General features: G+C 43.1%; 1 protein-coding gene across 4 annotated transcripts in view; it reads right to left on the reverse strand.

The window, feature by feature from the left end:
• Positions 1-22,595, reverse strand: part of LOC107143385 (inhibitor of carbonic anhydrase-like) — a 40,224-nt gene extending 17,629 nt beyond the window's left edge. For 2 of the 4 annotated variants that reach the window (XM_015487042.2, XM_015487043.2), the window contains exons 1-7: positions 22,436-22,595; positions 11,076-11,248; positions 6,984-7,092; positions 5,512-5,673; positions 4,228-4,375; positions 3,405-3,460; positions 981-1,159 (exon numbers count right to left, since the gene is read on the reverse strand). In XM_015487042.2, coding sequence (XP_015342528.1) covers positions 981-1,159; positions 3,405-3,460; positions 4,228-4,375; positions 5,512-5,673; positions 6,984-7,092; positions 11,076-11,248; positions 22,436-22,478 — 870 coding nt within the window. In that variant the 5' untranslated portion in view covers positions 22,479-22,595. Of the gene's footprint in view, positions 1-980; positions 1,160-3,404; positions 3,461-4,227; positions 4,376-5,511; positions 5,674-6,983; positions 7,093-11,075; positions 11,249-21,995; positions 22,154-22,435 lie in introns of those variants that run through there. The other 2 variants (XM_048793942.1, XM_048793943.1) reach the window with 2 other exon arrangements.
• Between the last annotated feature and the right edge of the window lie 340 nt (positions 22,596-22,935).

Raw genomic sequence — 22,935 nt, forward strand, 5'->3', positions numbered from 1 at the left:
CACCCTGAAGTGGCTGATGGTCCAGTCACATGCCATTGGAGTAGAAGCCAGGCACCCTGGGCTCCTCTTCCCTTCTCTCCCAGGCTGCCACTGAATGACCAGTTGTGAGACATCAACAGTGTCCCTTCCCCTTTCTGGCCTCCAAAAGAACAAAGGGTCCTTTGCCGAGGACTCCAGCTGCCTGGCCCAAAGCCACTCCTGATCGCAGCTATGGCGATGCCTATCTTTGTGCTCTTTCAAATGACTGCTTTTCACTTTTGCTTTGGCTCTGCATAAATGTCACCTGCTGTCCTCACCAGAGACCCCCTTCCATTTCCTCTGGGAACACACAGTTTACTCCCCAGGGCCCAGGAATCTCCCCACATATACCCTTCAAATCAGTTTCTCTGTCCTCCACAGAGTATGCAATCCATGTCCCCAAGGCTGTGTGATTCCATGTGGTGACAAGGGGTATGTGTACTCGTTTGTGTCTCCTCCACACTCCTCCGTGAGCAATTTGAGGGCAAGTTTTTGCTTAATTTCTCAGTGCCCTGTGCTGAGCACAGAGTGTTGAGAGATGGAGCAGGGTGACGGACAGGGGCTGACTGGGACAGACTGTCACCAATGCAGGACAGAGAGGGCATGCTCATGTCCTAGGACCCACTGGAAGGGAAGTCAGGAGGGCAGATCTCAGGCCAGCAAGGCCCTAGGGTACCATCTCATGGAGGCGGGTGAGGTTGGCACCTGTGAGGATTTGTTTAGAACCAGGAAAGAACAAAATGAGAGTTAGAGGAGCTTCTGCAAAGAATCTTTAGCGTTGTCTGTTATAAATATAGACCGAGTGCCTTGTCCGTGAAGTGGGTCATGCCTGGCAAAGTGGCAGGGTTCCCACTGTGTCTTGAACACAAAAGAACTTCTAGAGTGACCAGAAAGCAAGGAGGAAAATCCCCAAATCCAAGCAGAGAGCTCTAAGCAGGGGAGAGGATGGTGGGTGGGGATACCTGAGCCTGGTTGAGAAGCTCCCAGATCAGATCTTCCTTGCCATCCACACTTCGAGCCACGACAGCATGAGAAGGAACCCGGGCCAAGTGGCAATTCTCATATTCATCCACAGGCTTCCGGGTGTTGTCTGGGCAAAGCAGCTCATACTGGTCCCTGTCAGCCTTCTGTTCCAGGTTCTCTGGGGAGGGAAAGTCCGGATGAGCCCACTGCAGCAGAACCATGAGCTGGGGTGTGCCCTCCACACTGAACCACACAGTGTGACCTGAAGGGGACTAAGACAGAATCTTTTCGATACAGATTTTCATACATCGGAGGAACTGGAGATCTTGGCAGTGAAATGACTGGTTCACAGTCTCACTGCAGATAGCTATGGCTGGAGGCATGCCTAGCCCAGGGCCCGCCCAGCTGCTCCACTTCTCTGTGTCTGCTCATAAGAATACTAACTGCAAGCTGAGCATTCATGGCTCACCCAATTCACTTAATCCTCACCACACTGGGGGAGGCCAATAATATAAGCATCCTATCATGGAGATGAGGAAAAAGAGGTAAGGTAACTTGTCAAAGTCTCAGCCAATCTGGGCTGACCCACTGCTGTGCCAAGACAATCTAGATCCCTACTAGAGCAGCCATATTTCCCTGGAGGCAGAGCCTGCTGGGGAAAGGCAGGGGAAGGCCCAGGGATGGAAGGAGGCCTAGGGTACCAGCCCAAGCACTCTGCAAGTACAAAGAAACAGACTCCCTGGTTCCCTCACGAAGGTGTTATGGGTTCAATGCATTCATAGGTTGAAGTGCTAATCCCCAGTACCTCACATGTGACCTTATTTGCAAATAGGGTTCTTGCAGATGTAATTAGTTAAGATGAGGTCATACTGGAATAGAGTGGGCTCCTAATCCAATACAACTGGTGTCATAAAAGGGGGGGGGTTTGGGGGAGAGACAAGCAAGCAGGGAGAATTCCACGGGGACATGTAAGCGGAGATTGGGGTGATGTGTCTGCAAGCTGAAGAACCCCACAGATTGCCAGCAAGCTAGGAGAGAGGCTTGGAACAGATGCCCCCCCCCCCACCCCCAGTCCTCAGGAAGATGAACCGTGCCAACACCCTGATCTTGGAATTCTAGCCTCCAGAACTATGAGATGCTGCTTAAACCACTCAGTGTGTGGACTTTGTCCTGACTGTCCTAGCAAATTAATACAGAAGGACTTTGAGGTTGATAAACTCTCACCCACCAACAGTTACTTGCACCCCTGAAACCAGTGTTTATTCTCTCATAAAATTCTCCTTAAAAGGTAATCAGGGACAGCCAGATATGGTTGGGGTGGCACATGCCTATAATGCCGAATATTCAGGAGACTGAGGCAGAAGAATTGCAAGTTCAAGGCCAGCCTTAGCAACTTAGGCCCTAAACAACTTAGCAAGACCCTGTCTCAAAAAACAAGGTAAGGGATGGGATATAGTTCAGTTGGTAGAGTGCTTGCCTCGCATTCACAATCCCCAGCACCACAAAAAAGAAAAAGGGCTGGGGGTGTGGCTCAGTGCTAGAGTATCCGTGCATTCAATCCCATGACCTCAAAGTAATGATAATTTTTTTAAAAAGCAGTACATGAGGGCAGTCAGAGGTAAATCAGGATGGTCTGGGCACAGCCTGCGGTTTCCATAATATTAGTGTGTTTTCAAATTCTTCAGGGTGCGTGCTAGACCATGAGCAATCAAAGGACATAATGATAATTACTTGGAACAACTTGATTCTAGGAGGTGAGACTTGGAGGTGACCCCACTAATTTAAATAGCTGATAATAGGACATGCATCAATTGCCAAATCGCTGACAAAGGAGGCCAAATTATCATAATGAGACAGCGAAATGTGAACGGCTGAATAAGAGAACAAAGGACACTGAAGGCATTGTGTCAGGAAAAGACAGGAGGTCGAGGTTGTGAGGAACTAAGGCCAACGAAAATGTGAGGACTTAACCCAGCACCACAAAAAAAGAAGAGGAAGAAGTAAAAAGCACAAATATAAAAACAAAAAAGACCCTCCCCCTCGGTGTGGAGCACCTGTCTGGCTGGCTCAAGGCCCTCTGTGTGAACCCACATCCTGGGGATCAAATTGGAGGGCACTTGTTTTGTTAGTTGGTAAGTTCTGTATAAAGGTTCACTAGATTTCTGGAGAGGTGGCTGCAGTTGGCTACGTGGAAGGTGGGGACAGAGAGGCACAGGTCCCTGACACAGGGAGATGTTCAGCAGAAGGTGAGTTGAGAACAAATTGGGCCCTAAACAAAGGACAAACAACAAAAATGCTTAAGCAGAATCTCTCCTGTGGCATTAAACATCTCCACGTCACCTGTTCTGGGTATAAGGAAACCTGGGGCAAGAGCCAGCCCCCTGACTCAGCTGGGGCCCACATGCCCTTCCTCCAGCACTTACCAAACACTGTCACGTGCCTCACGAAGGCCACATCCCCGGCGCCATCCTCCAGACACCTGAGGAACAGGAAGGCCACGGTCAGGCTCTGCCCCTGGTGTGGGCCTTGCCTCTCTCTCGTGAAGCTCCACCCGGAACACGGACTCATGGGGACCATGGCGCTCAGCTCCTGGATGACTAGTGCCCACGGTCTCCCAGACATTGGTTTGTGCTCACAGAGGTGATGGCCTCATCTGAGTGACCTTTGAACCCCACAGCCAAGCCCAAACCTGAAGCAGGCAGGAGCCCTGGAAATGCAACATCCCAGGCACCTGGGGGAGGGAGGGAAGGTGTGAAAAAGGACTCTTGCCTTCCTCTTAGAAAGCCACCGAAAGTGGCAGGGTGTTTGTTTGTTTGTTTGTTTTGTTTGTTTTTAATAAAAGCTTAGAGCTTTTCACATGAAGCATAAAAACACTGGGTCGCCTTGGACTTCAGCCAGTTTCCCCTGGTTTTGAGCAGTAGCATAGATCAAGGAGTGGTCTCCGCAGAGACTGAGGAATTGGCACAAGTCCCAGCACAGGAAGGTGCCGAGCAGATGATGTGAGATGGGACACCCTGGCCTTTGGCCCTGGCCCTGGAGAGTCACTATGGGCAGGTTCCAGGTTCTGAGGAGATCTGAACATCCCCCAGGCAAAAGAGGGTTGGGAGCCCACCATAGGCCATGAGAGACACTCAGGACCCTGACTGTCACATTGATGCTCTAGGTCCCTGGGACAGGCTCTGTCCACTTTTAGTGCCTTTGTCCCGCCAACATCACAGGGAGGGGGAGTAAGGGGATCTTACTCACTTGAAGGCGCCCGAGTACCCGAAGTATGGCTCATGAGAGGAGCAGGCACACTTGTCTGTCCCTTTTCCCACACACAGTTGACAAAGGCTGGGGAACGACTTCCCATCTGCACAGGGGACACAGCTGCTGGAGAAGAACCTGGCCGTTGCTGCCAAACACAGACACACAGGCCACAGGGCATGAGCGGCTGGGCCTCCAGGTTGTCCCGACCCGAGAGCCCGTGAGTCTGCCCACGCTTCCCAGGACTGTCCTGAGGAAGCGGGTGTGCACAGGCTAGCAGGGTGCAGTCCTGCCAGCGGTGATTGATAATGCCCACACCAGGGTGAGTGGATGGCCCAGGGTCCCTGTGCCCTTGGGCACCACACTCAAGTGTAGCTCAGTGCTCAAGCCTATGAAAATGTTCTCCAGATTGTCCCCTGCACAGTGTAAGAGCTGGTGACCTTCACTACACCAACATATAGCCCAGTGCCAATGGCATCTGGTAACTCACCAACATAGAGGCTCTAAGGGGTCAGGCAGGACCTTGTAGGTCAGGGAGTCCCCAATCAGCCCTTCCATACCTCAAGACATAGTAAGTCCCACCGCCCCGCCTATATGCAGAAGCTGTGGTGGTTTTAGGGGATCCTTCTTCCTGCAGAGAGTTGAGCTATCTTGAGGTGAGGGGTGAGGAGCATGCTAACAGCCACTGCCTAACTGCCATACAGATGTCCACTAGCAACTGTCACTGAAGCATCTGTCACTTTGCCCAAGAAATGGCAAAACATGACTAGATCTGTGGTCCAGGCTGCAACACTTCATCAGATCCCTGCAGCCACTTGTCCCTGTCACAGTCACAGTGACTATAGAGGTTGGAAGAACTCCAAAAGACACTTTTTCAGAGTGCAGGACTCGGCCATCATCTTTAAAGACCAAAAAGGTATCTGAAACTCACCTGAGCTCATCATAACTGAACAAGAAGCCTGGGCCCATCCAATCATCCTCCTCACCTGTCTCAAGCCCTCACCCAAGGTACAGAGCTGAGTGCCAGTGTGTGGCTGAAATCCCCAGCAATCCTTCCTAGGAAGCTGGGGGAGGCAGAGAGGTGGCATTTCCACCAAGCTGCCAGGATTCCCAGGAAGGCAGAACTGACAGGAGCACTTTTGCTAAAAGAAGACTCAGCTGCCAACGAGCTGGAGACCATGAAACTCACACACACTTGACAGTGACTGTGTGATCTCAGCATGACTCATCTGGGCAAATGGTACAGGAGCCCTACCTGGAGGTACCCAGCCCTCGCTGGCTTACCTGTTTCAAGAGAGCCGGAAGGAAGCAGCATGCTGACGGGGATGTTCCACCCCGAGGACCAGCCCAGGCCTGTGTGGCAGGACTTCTTGCCTTGGAGCTGGTTCAGATGGAAGCCGGTGCCCTTTTTCACCAGGGCGACAGCGTAATAGTAGGTTTGTGGATCTGCAAAGGATCAGAAAGAAACAAGGGCCAAAGGACGTTGCCACATCATCACTACTAATCTTCCAGAGTGCGTGCAATGCAGAATTGGAAGGATTCTAGGACCTGCGCCATCCCCTGATAAGCAGAGAGAAAAGGAAATGAAAAAACAAACAAAAAAAAGAAACCCTTAACTGACAAGAGAGAGAAACCTGAACATTTTCAAAGCAATAAACACTACAGGTGTTCCCTGACATTATTATAAGACTTCTATTTTTTTATTATATTATTATTAATTATTGTATTGGACTTCTAATTTTTTTTAAACTTTATGATGGTGCAAAGAGATATAGTCAGTAGAAACCACTCTCTGAAATTTGAGTTTAATCTTTTCACAGACTAGTGATGTGCCCTGTGATCCTCTCTCTTAACTCTGGGCAGTAGCAATGGGCCACAGCTCCCAGTCAGCCATCCTGGGGAGAATCAACCCATACTCTCCAGCCTACCGTATTGGTAAGCTATGATGTTTGGTGGATCAGTGTATTGAATGCATTTTTGTCTTACAGTATTCTTGATTTACATGGTTTGTCAGGACATAAGCCCATCATAAGTTGAGGAGCACCTGTAGTTCTTTTCCTGCCCGTGCCTCTGAGCCTTGGGGACAGGAAACTTGAAGTCCCCAGTTATTGCAGAGCCTGCTCGTGTTTTGTTCTCAGGGACAGTGTCAGCTCCCAGCCCCGATGATGTCACTACTTCTCTGCAAGGGGTTTTCTTCCTTCTCTGTTTCTCTGTCTACAGCTCAAAGGTAAAGGAGAGAGAGGAAGGATGCAGGGGTTCCCAAAAATAAACCAGGTCCCTGCAATTCAGAGTCAGATTGAGGTGAGCTGTGCACATACACACTAACGGCACTAAGGGACAGGTATGAGAAAGAGGCAAAGCCCATTCCTAAACTCCCCCAGCACTTGTCCTCATGTGTGTTCTGTAGCCCCAGTAGGAGACAGCAGAAGCAGCCAGATTCTCACCCATCACCAAAGATGGCTTCCTATTGGTGCAGACTCCTTGGTGGGTGATGGATGCTAGACAGCACCCTCCTCTCAGGCTAAAGCACTCCACAGCTTGAAGCACCAATGACATCTCCATGTTAGGATGCATAAAGCTTGCAGTTGCCAGGGGTAACCAATCTACCAGCCCTTGAGGGTTAGTATCAGTGACAGCCTCCTTCAAGCCAAAGAGTTCCAGCAACTTTCTTCCCATTACTATTACAATGACGAAGTTCCTGCCTCCCCTGATGGCTTCGGTGTCCCACCAGACCTGGGTCCCCAGGGAGAACATACCATCTTTTGGCCCATAGAATTCCTCCACGATGGGTTTCAGGTTGTAAGGGGCCAGACCTGCCTCAAACACCAAACCTCCATCGATCATCACTGCATCGGCTTCGTTTGCCTGAAAGGGAAGAGATCAGACCATGAATGACACCTGTCACCTCTGAGGAAGACTTTCCTCCCCCTCTGCCAAGGATGATCGCTCTGCAGATCCTTACATGGCTCAAACCTCCTGCACCTCCCTCCTGTCTATACTCAAATGTCACCTTCTCATTGAGGCTGTCCCTGACTGCATTCTCAAAGCTACTACCTGGGATGCTGTCTGACATCTGCATGTGTTCAGTAAAGGTGCAATTGTTAAGAATATTGTGATCTGCAGTTGTTTAAATCCACAAATGTAGAACGTGTGGACACGGAGGATGACGGCATTGTTTCTATATACTTCCCTTCTTTTTCCAATCTCATTTTTTCCTTATAAATATTTTACAATAGGTATTCATACAGATATAGATATACATATACACGTACATATTTGTGTATGTGAGCATATAAAGCGAGGACACTATTAGATGGCATGTATTCGAGACCAATTAACTTAACAAAGAATGAATTTAGCATAAAAGGTAAAAGAACAAGAAGGTCACTGAGCCTTGTGAATGCCAAGATCTGAAGCAGCAAGAACTGACATGGGTTTCAATCTATCCCAGTGGGCTGCACCTCATGACTGTGGATTCTAGGTTGTTCTTGCTTTTTCTCGCCTTATATACATTTTCCTTTCTCAAGTATTTCTTCTTCAAGTTCCAATATCAGAGGCAAAAAGATAACAATATTCTTAAAGAGAATGCTTCACCAGCCCCCACAATGACACAAGGGCAAATTCCTATCCCAAATCCATCTCTGTCTCTATCTTTGTCTCTCCGCTCACGTGTCACAGATGTTTATATTGTAACCATGTTGCAGATCTCTCATGTATTATTTTTCCAGAAATATTTCTCTGTTTATTATCTTAAATGTAATGAGACCACAACTTCAGGCTATTTTTCCCCAATTAGTGACTGTTGGTATTTGAAAATAATATTACTTATGATATATTTATTTTTTATCAAACTCATTTAGTCATTAATAAATAATTATAACAGCATTTCTCTCAGTTCCACTGTCATTTCTAAATCCTGTACATGCACATATAAATATGAACATATGCATGAATTAAAAATTCATATGCACCTTATGATTCTTACTAAATATTTCCAAATGGTTTTCCAGAAATGAAAAAAATAACTTATAATGCCAATAGAAATTTATGACTTATAATGCCAATTGCAATGCATATCAATTTCACTGAAAACCTATCAGTGAAAGATATTATCATTTAAGAAATATTATTACATTACTAGATATAAAGTGTTACTATAAGAATGGTTTTATTTATATTTCTTTGATTATTAAGAAAGATGAACACTTTCCCTCATTGTTTATATTGTTTAGTATAATTTTTTTCTGTGAGTGGTTTGTTTATTGCTTATTATTCTTAAGTGTTCTCATAAATTTAAATGACATCTTTGTATAGTTTTTACAGTACAGTATGCTGATGTGATTATTTTTTGCATGCTAAGGCTTTTAAAAATATTTCTTAGTCGAGCTTCAAAATTTTTAATTTCCAAATTTTCTGCTTTTGTCCCATGTCTAATCATATCTGTTTCTTTTAGTCAAATTGAATGAAACTGGTTTATTTAGTGAATGGATTAAGGCTCTCACTCTTTCTGTTTGTTTGTTTGTTTAATGTCTACCCAGTTGTCCAACTAAAGAATCATTTCTCAACCATTTGTTTGAAAAGTTTGCCTTATCATACGTAACTAGTTAAGTCTACATGTACTCTTGCTTAAATTTATTAAGTCTAGGTCACTGATGTCCTAATGCTGACCTTTTTTATACTTTGTATCTTTATCATATCATATAGATAGTTAAATAGGTAGAAAGTTAGGAATATGTCAGTGTTGTTCTCTTCCAGGTCTTCAAGATCTCTGCCAGTAACCTGTTCTTTTTTGGGGGGAGGGGAAGGCAGTACCAGGAATTGAACAGGGGCACTTAACCACTGAGCAACATCCCCAGCCCTATTTTGTATTTTATTTAGAGACAGGGTCTCTCTCAGTTGCTTAGCGCCTCACTTTTGCTGAGACTGGCTTTGAACTTTTGATCCTCCTGCCTCAGCCTCCCAAGCTGCTGGGATTATAGGCATGCACCATTGAGCCCTGCTAATTTATAATGCTTTTATTTAAATACAACATCCTTTTAGGAAGGGCTCAGCTATTCCTCTGTCACTTTTATTTCTCAAGGCATGTTGTAATCTCATCCACATTCTCGTCTTGAAGAATTTATAATTACTTTAGTGATTTCTTTGAAAAGACTGTATTTGGGGATGGAATCATAGTTCAATGGTAGAAACGCTTACCTAGCATGTGTGAGGCTCTGGGTTCAATCCCCAGCACCACCAGGAAAAATAAAAAAAGAGGAAAAAGAAAAAATAATTAAGCTAAAATGTATTTTGATGAAAATAATAGTAAAGTTGTGCATTAACTTTGAGAGGATATACAAGTATATGATATTTAATCTTTCTACCTGGGAATATGGCATTTTAGTTCATTTATTAAAAGGTATCATTCACTTGTTATAGACTTTCATATTATAACAATTTTGCAGATCTTTTCTATTTTAAATTTCCAAAAATATTTTCTGTTTATTATTTTAAAAATAATGAGCCCAGGGGCTGGAGATGTGGCTCAAACGGTAGCGCGCTCGCCTGGCATGCGTGGGGCGCTGGGTTCGATCCTCAGCATAAAAATAAAATAAAGATGTTGTGTCCACTGAAAACTAAAAATAAATATTAAAAAATTCTCTCTCTCTTTAAAAAAAATAATAATAAACCCATATTTTCAAGCTGTTTTTCCCCAACTAATGACTATTGGTATATGAAAATGACATTACTGTGACATATTTCTCTTTTACCAAACTACTTTGTTCATTAAAAAAAATGTAGCAGCTTTTCTCTTGATTCTATTGTACTTTCCAGGCATGAAATCATTTGAAAATACTGACATTTTTGTTTGTTTCCATCTTACATGTATTTATCTTATTGCATCACCAAGGAAATTTCAAAAACAATGTCAAGTAATAACAGTGACACTATAGTACAACCACTCTGGAAATCAGTATGGAGGTTCCTCGAAAGACTAGGTATGAAACCACTACATGACCCAGCTAGCCTACTCCTTGGTGTTTATCCCAAGGAACTATAGCATACTATAGCAATATGTGCATTCCCGCATTTATAACAGTGCAATTTACAAGAGCTAAACTAGGGAACTGGCTTAGGTGTCCATCAACAGAGGAATGGATAAAGAAAATGTGGTATATATGCACCATGGAGCTTTACTCAGCCATAGAGAAGAACAAAACTATGACATCTGCAGAAAAATGGATAGAACTGGAGAACATTATGTTAATAAAAATAAACCAGACTCGGAAAGCCAAGGGTTGTGTTTTCTCCTCTACGTGGAAGCTAGAGAGAAAAAAAGGGGAAAATCTCATGAAAATCGAGTAGACCAGTAAAGCAGAACATATGGACCGGGGAGGAGAAGAGGTAAAGAGAAGGTACTGGGGAATGAAACTGACCTAAATATATTACATGTGTGTATGAATGAATCACAACGAATCCTACTATTATGTATAATTATAAAGTATCCATCTAAAAAATAATAGTGACACTGGACCTTTTTGCTTATTTCTTATTTCTGAGTTTTTGTTTTGTTTGGGGCAGTGCCAGGGATGGAAACCAGAGCCTTACACATGCTTGGCAAGGGCTCGTTCCTGAGTTACATCCCCAGCCCAATCCTGAGTCCTTATAGAGTCTCTCTAGTTCAATGCTGGCTTTGCTCACCATAGATATCTCACTAACACTGAATCCTTCTCTGTTGTTGGTTTAATCACGATTATGGTTTCTGCTATTCATGAATGTTGAACAGCAGCATTTTCCTCTATAATAATAAGTGGAGAAAAACCAAGTATGGACTTTCTTCTGCTCTCCTTTGGGCAGCAGTGACTCACCACGATGGCCCTGATGCACTCAAGGTAAGAAGTTCTCTTCACGCAGGTGACAAGGGGAGCATCTGCTTGAAAGACTTTCTTTACATTGTCGCGGAAACTGGAACACTTGGTGTCCTCCTGATCCGACACGGTGCACCATCTTACAGTTTTTTCAGGAACAGCCACACACAGCCCTAAGGTAAAGAGAAGGGGACCACAGCATCACTTTCCTCTGCTGGCACAAGTCAAAGACAAGATCCAAGTTAGTTGGATGGGATACACACAAATTGGACTGGCAGCCTGGCTCATGTGAATCCATAGGGCCCATATCTCTGCTTCTGTCCTGTCTCTTGGATTAAAAAAAAAAAAAAAAAAAGCCAAAACCCATCCCCCAAACGCTAAACAAAATTAGCATTATAAGACGGTCTTTCCTCATCCCCATATGTCCCAAAGTATTGAAAACAAAGACTCAAACACCATACTAGGGTTTTCAGACAGCACTAAAAGGTAAACAACCCAAATGTGCCATCAATGAATGATTAGATAAACAAAACGTGGTTTGTCCACATAATGAAATATTATTCTGTCACAAAAGATTGAAATAGTGCTACAATTTTTTGGTTTAATAAAAACCAAAAAAAAATAGTTTACAGTTTTTCTCTTTTTATTTTGCAATAGTGTTAAGGATTAAACCCAGGGCCTGATGCATGCTAGGCAAGCAATCTATCGCTGAGTCACAGTGAACTTCAAGAACATTACGTTAAGTGAGCCAGGTGCAGTGTTACACACCTGAAATCCCAAGGACTCCCAGAGCTGAGGCAGGAGGATTGACAGTTCAAAGCCAGCCTCAGCAAAAGCAAGGTGCTAAGCAGCTTAGTGAGACTCTGTCTCTAAATAAAATACCAAATAGGGCTGAGTTCAAACCCTGGTACCCACCCACCCAACACCTCCCCCCCAAAAAAAAGAAAGAGAGAAAGAAACTTCTTGCCTCTGGATAGAAACCTTGGACCTGGTAATTTAGTTTTAAACTTAACGTTGGCTGTTGTAACCTTACATGGTAGTAATTGCAGGGTCATTAGAACCAGTGCTTATTTATCATTTGTACTTTAAGCTGTAATGAAGAGCATTACAAAGGCAAAATGCTGTTTATAAATCTGTAGTATTTGTACACAACCTTATTTTCTTTTATTTTAGATACACCTTTATTTTAAATGAACTCTAGAGAACAAAAGATACAATAAGAACAGTGAGCTCTTTGGTTGGTTGGTTTGTTGCTGAGGATTGAACCCATGGCCTTGGGCATGCTAGGCAAGCACTCTGCCACTGAGCTAAATCCCCAACGCCTACTTTTGTTTTTATGAGCCCCTAGATGTCAGGCACTGTGCAAGTATTTTACCATCTTCTAATGTTCACAATTGTTTCTGCCATTTAAGTGTTTTCCCTGTTTTAGAGACGAGAAATAACAAATGCTGAGAGATGAGAGATGCCCAATTACCTAAAACAGAATCCCATGCCAAAGATAGGGAGGGATAAATGGAGACCCTCAAAATGATTGGAAAAATCTTCAAAAGTAGCAACCAAGGTAAGAGCAAGATAGGGAATGGAACTGTACAGGCCGTGTGCCCTTGTGCAGAATATCAAGATGGGGCCTTTTTTGAAAGTACGGTTACCATTGTGTTTATGTTTTAAAAAAAAATGAGGAAAAGATTAAAACAGATACTTCACAAAGAAGTAAAAGAAATGGCCACGGTTATATTTTGGATATGAGGTGTCCTCCAAAGCTCCTGTGTTAATGCAGGAATATTCATTATTGAATAGTCTATTCAATAATGATTGGATTACAAGAGGTGTAACCTAATCAGTCCATCCTAGTTTGAGTGGACTGACTGGGTGGTGACTCTAGGCAGGTGGGGCATGGCTGGAGGGGTGGGTCACTGAGGGCATACCTTAGAAGGGTGCATCTTCCCTTCGGCCCCTCCCTTTCTCTGTTACCAGCTGCCATGAGCCGGGCAACTCTCCTCTGCCATCCCCTCTGCCATGACGCTCTGCCTCACCTTGGACCCTAAGTAATGTAGCGGACCAACCATGGACTGAACCTCTGAAACTGTGAACCCAAAATAAACTTTTCTTCCTCTAAGTTGTTCTTGTCAGCTATTTTAGTCACAGTGACAAAAAGCTGACTAACACAGACACTAAGAACATGAAAAGATGCTCAACATCATTAGTCATCAGAGAACTCAAACTTGAAATCACAGTGAGATCCCACCATATACAATTAGACCGGTTAACTATGAAAAGATCGATACCACCAAGTGTTAGCAAGATGGGGAACAATGAACTTCTCATGTATCACTGATGTGAATGTTAAAGTGAAACACTACTTAAAAAGTTTAACTTACTTATTTTACTTAACAGGGTGAAGGACAGAACCCAGGGCTTTGAACATGACAGGCAAGCCCTCTACCACTAAACTACACCACCAGCTCCTAAGTGTAGCATTTTCTTAACAAGTGAACATAAATTTGTAAAGGAACCCTCTTTAAAATTAAAAGATTTAAAAGAAGCTCTCAGTCTCTACTTTTTAAGGAAGTTTGGGAGCCTATACTTTATTTTTTTTTCCTTGCCAAGCTCCATCTCATGCTGAGAATGTAAACTGCCCCAATATCCCAGTGTTAACGAACCTCAAGAAGTGATTTACAGCCAGGCGCGGTGGCACATGCCTATAATCCCAGCAGCTCAGGAGGCTGAGGCAGGAGGATTGTGAGTTCAAAGCTAGTCTCAGAAACTTAGCAAGGCCCTAAGCAACTCAGGAAGACCCCCATCTATAAATAAAACATACAAAGGGCTGGGGATGTGGCTTAGTGACTGAATGCCCCTGGGTTCAGTCCCCCGTACCCACCCCCCTCAAAAGAAAATTGGATTTACAAATACACTATGTGTATTTCTTGGGTTTTGTTCTCAATCATAAGATTCTGATGCTACTTTTTCTTCGCCAATGGATTTCTCTTAATCCTGAAGTGGGTGAGAACTGAGTCCAGCCTGTTGGGACCCCCACAGTCAAGCCTTGGGCCAAAGGCCCAGGAAACACAATTAGCTCCCCAGATGTGACAGCGCCCTCTGGTGGCATCTCTTAGATAAGATTTCTCAGAGCTTCACCTGTGGGCAGTCAGCCCCGGATGAAAGAAGCAATTCCTTATGAATATCTAGGTTTTCGGGGGGTGGGGATAGGGATGAATTTCTTTCTCTTTTGGGCCAGTGATGACTGTCCTCACCACTTTTTGGTGACATATAGAAATGAATTTTTCAGACAGTGCATGTTGGGCCTGGTCCTTTTCTTGTCATTTGAGCCAACTGGGGGTTCTTTGGACCATCTGAGGCTTTGGCCCTTAGTGGACAAGTCTTGATTTTGAAAAATTGTGATGTTAATTTTCAGGGGAGGGGCATAACACATATGAGAAAAAACAAGATATTTGGAGATTTCTTTTAGTGATTCACATGGAAATGGAAAGTGCTGATTCTATCGGAAGCCCCCTGGGGAGAATTTCAGCTGACTGGTATCTAAAAGCTGCACTCTACACCAGCTTTATATTCTTTTTTATCTTTCAGCTTGGTTGTTGGCTTAATAGAAGCTAAAGAAGTTTGATGGCTGGCAGCAACTGTCCTTTTGGGAATGTACTTATAGGACAGTCCCCAGACTCTGAAGATGAGATTCCCTCTTGGTGACTCTAGATGACTAGGACCTTGATGGAGGTGTCAGGCCACTGTCCTATGACATGCAGCAGTCTCAGGATTCCATTTCAAAACATACCCTGTTCCTAGGTTTAAAGGAAGTCTAACAACTCATCTAGGAGGTTTGTACATAATGGGTAGTCACCCTGCACCTTGAGCATCCCCACACCCTTAGTGTTGAGGGCTTTCCAGAAGATAGCTGGTCCACCAGTGACACTCTGGGAAGGAATCCTTGTAAACATCACATTTGGAGGGGTGGGGGTGGGGGACACCAGGGATTGAACTCAGGGGCACTCAAACACGGAGCCATATCCGCAGCTGTATTTTGTATTTTATTTAGAGACAGGGTCTCACTGAGTTGCTTAGTGCCTCACTTTTGCTAAGGCTGGCTTTGAACTTGCAATCCTCCTGCCTTAGCCTCCAGAGCCACTGGGATTACAGGCATGATATATATATACATATATATATCATACATATATATATCATACATATATATATCATACATATATATATCATACATACATACATATATATATATAGAGAGAGAGAGAGAGAGAAAGTAAATGGACACAATACCTTTATTGATTGATTGATTGAAATTTTAGATTGATTGATTTTTATGTGGTGCTGAGGAGGATCTAACCCAGTGCCTCACACATGTTAGACAAGCACTCAACCACGGAGCCACAGCTCCTGTCCAAATAGCACGTTTGGTTGACCCCCAAAACACCTCCCAAGCACTGGTTCTTACTCCAATCACCAGATAACCCTCTAACCAAATGAGTCCTAAAAACAGCACTGGACAAAGTTTAGTTAAAACACACCAAAGTAAACTGCCCCCGATGTATATCTAGAAATAACTTTGAATAAGATATCAATGGCCACTTCATTTTTGGCAGGAATTTCTTTTCTTTTTTTTAGCTCATGTTTTTTTTTTTCCCCCCTGATGAATTCACTTTTGGTTCTGTGTGCTTAAACTAATATTGTTTTGTTTTCTTTGGTGGGAGGTTTTTACTTTCCTTATCGATGTTGTTGTTTTGTCTTGTTTTCTGTGGCTGCCTTTACTAAGAAAACTGGTCATTCAAGATTACTTGGAGGATAATTATTTCAGCTAGTCCCAACTGGAATTGGGACATCAAAAAAATTAATGCTCAGACTTTTTTTTCCCCCAAGAAAGGTCAAAAGTTGTTCTTTTTTTTTTTTTTTTAAGTCAAGCTATTGCCATTTAAAATTTTTGATTCAAGGATTACATTAGACCTGCAAATAAAAATCTTGAAGTTTAGCCACATAACCAACCAGGTGGCCTTGTTTCAGTGTGTCATAAATATAACTTAGATCTAACTGCTTATAAACCTGGCAAATTTATATTATGGTATTGCTTTGTCTTATGACTGAAATTTTAACATAAATAGATTTCCGACAAATGAGTTAATTTAAATTTGTTGGGAAGATAAAGACTGAGATGAGTTCATAGCTTCATATCTTGCCGGCTTGCTCAGCCAATTAGGATCACATTTTTCTCTCTTAGATGTTTAAGATGCGACACTGCTTTCTGTGTCTCAAATACAGCAACTCGTCAGGTTTCTCTTTTGTCAAAGAAATAACTTAGAGTATTGACTCTGCTTGTCTGATATCTCAATTTTCATAATTTTAAAATAACCTAAAAATAAATGGGGTAAATATAAATTGGATAAATATTTATTAATACATATGATAGAGATAAAACGTTGGAGTCATTTTAAATCCTGGGTCAATTAAAATACGAGTATAGCAATGGCTAAGTATAAATTCAAGTACTCTTGTCTCCTTAAAAATCTACAAAAAGGTAGTGTACTGGAAGCTACTAAGTGTGTTTCATAAATTGTTGGTGTATAGAACACTTTGTGTTGTACCACCAAGAGATTTCTGCTCCTTTAATAAGTTTGAGAACAATAATTCTAGAGGGCTAATAGACATGAACACTTTAAAGTACACTTTCATCTAGTATAGCCAATAATTTGAGGGGAAATGAGTTTTGAACTATAAAAAATTTTAGATGATTGAGGGTCATATTTGTTCATAATTTTAAAATGCCCTAAAGTCAATAATTTATAAAAGGGCAACTCATTCAATACTTAATTTGTAAAAAGAGCCACCATCTATTTAGGTAGTGGTCAGTTTGGGGGGAAGATCATTTTGTTTTTCTGTAAAGATGCATTAATGAAGACTATCTCAGGCAGAATTAATAGCTGAAATGTGCTCATTTAATGTGACCCTTGGACAGCAGTCATCAGAGAGACCAGAGAGGCTTGCCCGCTTCTCTGCAATATTGGGATCCTACTTGGAGGATAATTATTTCCCTATCTAGTCTCGCTTACATCAGATTCTTAGAAACGTAGTTTTTAAAATCACTTTTTGTCTTACAGCAGATACTTGAAAGATTCAGAACCAAAAATCTTGGGCTTTTCACATCCCACATATCTTGTGCTTTGAATGATGTGCAGTGCTTGCATCCACATATGGCTTCTGTAGTTTGTCTGGAGCAGGGACGTGAGTATGAACACACCATTGGTCAGCCAGGCACTGGCTGTGCACACCTGGAATCCCAGCTGCTTCTGTTGGGTTGGTTTAGCCAGAGTCTCCCTTACTCCTGATGTCACCTCTTACAAGATTACTGACTTAATTACTAAATTATTACCCAAAGACCCCCACACACACTCTCATCTTTGGCTAAAATTCCCACTTGCCCACACTGTGTTCAGTTGAGCCCAGAGTCTCCTCCAATGCAAAAATCCCATTGCCATAGTTGCTGGTGACTGCACCTGTCCTGTTGATCCTGAATAAAGTCGGCTGTGCTGTGCTTTAATAAGTAGCACCTTTAACGAAGGTGAGTAACAATCAGTAACACTGGGGCTCAAAGGTAGATACCTGTTGTTGGGGAGTAGATAAGGAAAAGTCTTAAGAATAAATAAAAACCACGGCAGCCAGGTGCGGTGGTTCAGGCCTATAATCCTAGCAGTATGGGAGACTGAGGTGTGAGGATCACAAGTTCAAGGCCAGACTCAACAATTTAGTGAGGCCCTAAGCAATTTATGGAGATCCTGTCCAGAGAGATAGATACATACATAGATAGATGCATAGACCAATGGACTGAACAGATGGAAGGACTGGGGAAATAGCTCAGCAGGAGAACACTTCCCTAGCATGTGTGAGGCTCTGGGTTCAATCCTTACTACTGGGGGGGGAAAAATCATTCTACAAAAACTTGGGAATTCACAAATGAGGTTATACACTAAGGTTAGACATAAACTGAGTACTAAAGAAGTTTATAATAAAGTGTTGTTTAAAAAGAATTGTTTAAAACATTGTCAGAATTCTTTTTTGAGGGGGTTACCAAAGATTGAACTCAGGGGCACTCGACCACTGAGCCCCATCCCCAGCCCTATTTTGTATTTTATTAGAGACAGGGTCTCACTGAGTTGCTGAGGGCCTCATTTTTGCTGAGGCTGGCTTTGAACTCAAAATCATCCTGCCTCAGCCCCCAAGCCACTGGGATTACAGGCATGGGCCAACATTAGCAGAATTCTTAAGTTTAAGATATTTAATTTTATTTGATGTTTCTTTCCTTATCTTGGGCCTAAAATTAGGTTTCTGGGTAGCCTAAATTCATAATGGCCTAAGAATTACCAATCTGTTTTTGTTGTAAGCTGATCATATATCCGTGCGATACTTTCAGCATAGAATGACACAATATGAATTTCTATATTTATTTCTCCTTTTTAGTAAAAAAAAAAAAAACGAATATGTTCAGGTTAGCAACAATCTATCCCTAAAATGTTATTATTATTTTTTTATTTGTTAATTTTTAGTACTGGGAATTGAAGCCAGGGGCACTTTACTACTAAGCTACATACCCAACCATTTTTTTTTTTTAATTTTGAGACAGAGTCTTGCTAAATTGCTGGGTCTGGCCTTGAACTTGCAATCCTCCTCCCTCAGCCTCAAACTAACTCACTGAGAATACAGGCACGAGTCACCTCACCTGGCTAAAAAATGTTTTTAGATGAGAAAGAATTTTATATGAATAAAATGAGATTTTTCTCCTAAATTAAAATGACTAAATTGTTGCAAGATGAAAGCAGGAACAGAACTAAAGATCTAAGCAAATTACAGAATGTTTACAAAGGATAAATCATAAAGAGGAGATTTATATGCAATTAAGTTAATAATAAATAAGAAAAATTCTTTCTAGAGAAAATTATTTATATTTACATCAAAATTTAACAAACCAATATAAAACCAGAATCCAAATGTTCATCAATAAGTGAATGGTCCACAAACTGTGGTAAAACCATACAATGGCATAGTACTCAGCAATAAAAAAGGAATGAACTATGACATATGCAATCACATGTATCAAAAATTGTTTTGGATTGCAAAATTATTATACTGAGTGGGGGAAAAAAATAAACACAAAGGACCATGTACTATATGGTTCCATTTATGTGAAATCTTATAAGACACAACATTTATTATAATGGCAAAAAGTGGGAATGGCTGAGAAGGGGTGGGAGTGATTTGAAAGTGTTGAAATGTTCTTTATCTTGATTATGGTGGTAATTGCAATGGATTGTTATATTTGTCAAAATTCACTGAACTGAATATATACTTAAAATGGATGTATTTTCTTATATATAAAGCATATGACTTTATGAAATGACTTTTAGAAATGACTGAGGAGTGGTAATAGGGATTGAACCCAGGGCTCTTATTACTGAGCTACATCTCCAGTTCTTTTTACTTTTTTTGAGACAGGGTCTAAGTTGTTGAGACTGGCCTCAAACTTTGTAATCGTCTTACCTGGGTCTCCTAAGTCACTAGGATTATAGACATGTACCACTGCACTGACAGAAGTGATTTTTAAGCCAGTAATGGTGGCTCACACCTGTAATCCCAGCAGCTCAGGAGGCTGAGGCTGGAGGATTACAAGTTCAAAGCCAGCCTCAGTCATTTAGCAAGGCCCTAAACAATTTAGCAAGACCCTAACTCAAAATAAAGTATTAAAAAAAAAAAGGCTAGAAGAAAGCAATCAAGAACTTGAAGAGTGAACCTACAGAATGGGAGGAAATCTTTGCCACCAGCACCTCAGACAGAGCATTAACCTCCAGGACATATAAAGAACACACACACACACACACACACACACACGATCAATCAATAAATGGGCAAAGGAACTGAACAGGCACTTCACAGAAGAAAAATTTGAGTGGTCAACAAATACATGAAAAAATGTTCAACATCTCTAGCAATTAGAGAAATGCAAATTGAAACTACACTGAGATTCCATCTTATTCCAGATATAGTAACAATTATCAAGAATACAAGCACCAGGGCTGGGGCTATGGCTCAGCAGTAGAGCACTCGCCTAGCACATGTGAGGCATTGGGTTCCATCCTCAGCACCACACACAAAATAAAGGTTATTGTGTCCCCTCTATACCTAAAACAAATATTTTTAAAAGAAGAAGAATATAAGCAACAATAAATGTTGGCAAGGATGTGTGTGTGTGTGGGGGGAATTTTCACTCATACATTGTTGGTGGGACTGCAAATTAGTGCAACCACTTTGCAAAGCTTTATAGAGATTCCTCAAAAAACTAGAAATGGAATCACCATTTGACCCTGTTATCCCACGCCTTCATGTATAACCAAAGGACTTAAAATCAGCTTACTACTGATAGATGCACCCACATCAATGTTTATAACAGCTCAATTTACAATAGCTAAGCTATTGAACCAATGTAGGTGCCCTTCAACAGATGAATGGGTAAAGGAAATGTGGTATATATACACAGTGGAATATTAATCAGCCATAAAAAAAGAATGGCTTTATGACTTCTGCTGGTGAATGGATGGATTTGGAGACTGTTGTGCTAAGTGAAATAAGCCAATCCCCCAAAACCAAAGGTTGGGTGTTCTCTCTGATATGTGGACACTAACTAACAATAAGGGAGGAGAGGGAAGAACAGCAGTTAGTTGGACTAGACAAAGGGGAAAGAAAGGAAAGGGAGGGGAGATAGGATTAGGAAAGAGTACAAAAAAATTAAAGATTATAAATAAATAGAAAATCAATAGAGTAAAGGAAAGGAAAGAGAGAGGGAGGAGGTGAGGGAAAAAGGAAGAACTGGGGCTGAATTAGAGCAGATTATATTCCATGCTCTTATAATTATGTTAAGAAACTATAATATTGGGGCTGGGGATGTGGCTCAGTGGTAGAGTGCTTGCCTCACATGTGTGAGGCACTGGGTTCAATCCTCAGCACCACATATAAATAAATAAATAAAATAAAAGTCATCAAAACTAAAAAAATATTTTTTAAAAAAGAAACTATAATATTATATATAACTAAAATGAACCAATAAAAATTTAAAAAAAAAAATCTAATGGCTGGGGATGTGGCTCAGTGGTTAAACTCCCCTGGGTTCAATCCCTGATACCAAAACAAAGAATTAAAAGAAAAAGAAGAAATTATTTTTAAAGGAAAGAGAAAGAAAACCTGGGTAAGCCAGCAAAGGGTGGCTGGAGTCCAGGAACCCAGGAGGGTCATTAACAGCACCCTACCCCTCGCTATCTGATCATTGAAAGAAAGGTCAATTAGCCACTGCAAAGAAGAAGTCTTCAGACTGAAAAGAAAGTTGCTGGTGGCCACCTGCTCACTAGGTAGAGGAAGCTCTTGAGCCCCAAAGGCAGGCCATATGCCTCTCCCCTCAGTCTTTTCTGTTTAAGCCACTTGGATTGCTTCTTGGTCATTTGCCACAAAGGACAACGTCATCCTGTTAAACTGGAAAGCTGAGCTTTGAGGAAGATACATCCCAGGCCCCTTCCTGACCCAGTGGCCCTGCGGGGATGGAGCCCAGAGGGACGTCTCTCATCTCCCATTTGTAAACACAGCGAGTTGGGGAATTGAACTTTTGGTCAGTGCCTGGCATTGCCAGGAGAGGAGTCAGAGGAAGGACAAATGCCACAGGCCCTGCTCAGGAGCGGTACCCAGCTGAGTCACCTCGTTGGCTACCTTTCCAGCCTGCCCGGTCCCAGCCAGAGCTGAGCTCCCTGTGTGACCTCATGTGGCCAGTTCAGGGCCAGGGAGGGGTCCCGCACACCACCTGCCCTTCCCTTGCTCTGCCCGGCCCGGGTCACCCCTCCCCCAAGTCAGATGCCCTAACCAGAAACTTACTGATGACAGCCTGAGACAGGACAGGCCTCCCGGAGGACAGAAGCTGCAGTTGTTGAGCCCCAAGGGCTCTCACCTGAGGCTCTTCCTTACAGTTAGTCGCCCAGCCAAGGGCCCTGGAAGAGCCCTCCCTCCTCCCTCTGGCATTTCTGTGCAGGGTTTTCACCTATGCCTGGACCTCTACCTGCCTCCAGACACCCTTTTCGCATTTTCACAACTCTGTGTTGTGAAAGGACAATGTTTACCAGCACAGAGAGGTCAGCCCAGAGTCACACAGCAGTGAGAGAGGCAGCTGGATTCATTCAAGAGTGATATCTTTCTCCCCCTTTGGCCCACAGGCTGTAGGATTCCGCTGTAGCTGACCCTTGCTGTCTGTCACCCGGTCCCCTCCGCAGACCACCCTCCAGAGCAGGCCCCTCCTCTGGTTCCCGGTGCGCACTCACCCAGGGCCCCCGCGCACAGCAGGGCGCAGATAGCGAGCCTCATTCTCCGCTGCGGGCGCGCGACACGGTCTGGAACCCCGAGCCTGGGTCCTGCACCCCGAGCCTGGGTCCTGCCTGCTCTACCAGCCCAGGAGCCGGGTGGATCCGCCTACTCCGAAAGGTTGGGCACAGGGCCATCGCCACTCCCTCCTTCCTCCCCCGGGGCAGCGGCCCAGCAGCCTGTCCCACCCTTATCTAGCAGTTCCTAAAGGTCTCAAAAGCCACGGACTCCTAGAGGCTGGGGGACATCCTCAGGATGAAAAACGGTGGCCCCTTCCTTCAGGAAAGCGTGCCCACATATACACAACGTTTCGCACACATTTTTTGGGAATTCTCAGACTCACAAAGCGTCCACGTAGACCACTCCAAGGTCCTCCTGGAAGCGTCCCTAAATGGCACTGCCCCTGCATCCCTCTTGTGCTGAGAGGACAAAGTCAGGTGGAGCGCAGACCCCCTGGAGA

This window comes from Marmota marmota, unplaced genomic scaffold, assembly GCF_001458135.2.
Source record: "Marmota marmota marmota unplaced genomic scaffold, marMar, whole genome shotgun sequence".
NCBI lineage: Eukaryota > Metazoa > Chordata > Mammalia > Rodentia > Sciuridae > Marmota > Marmota marmota.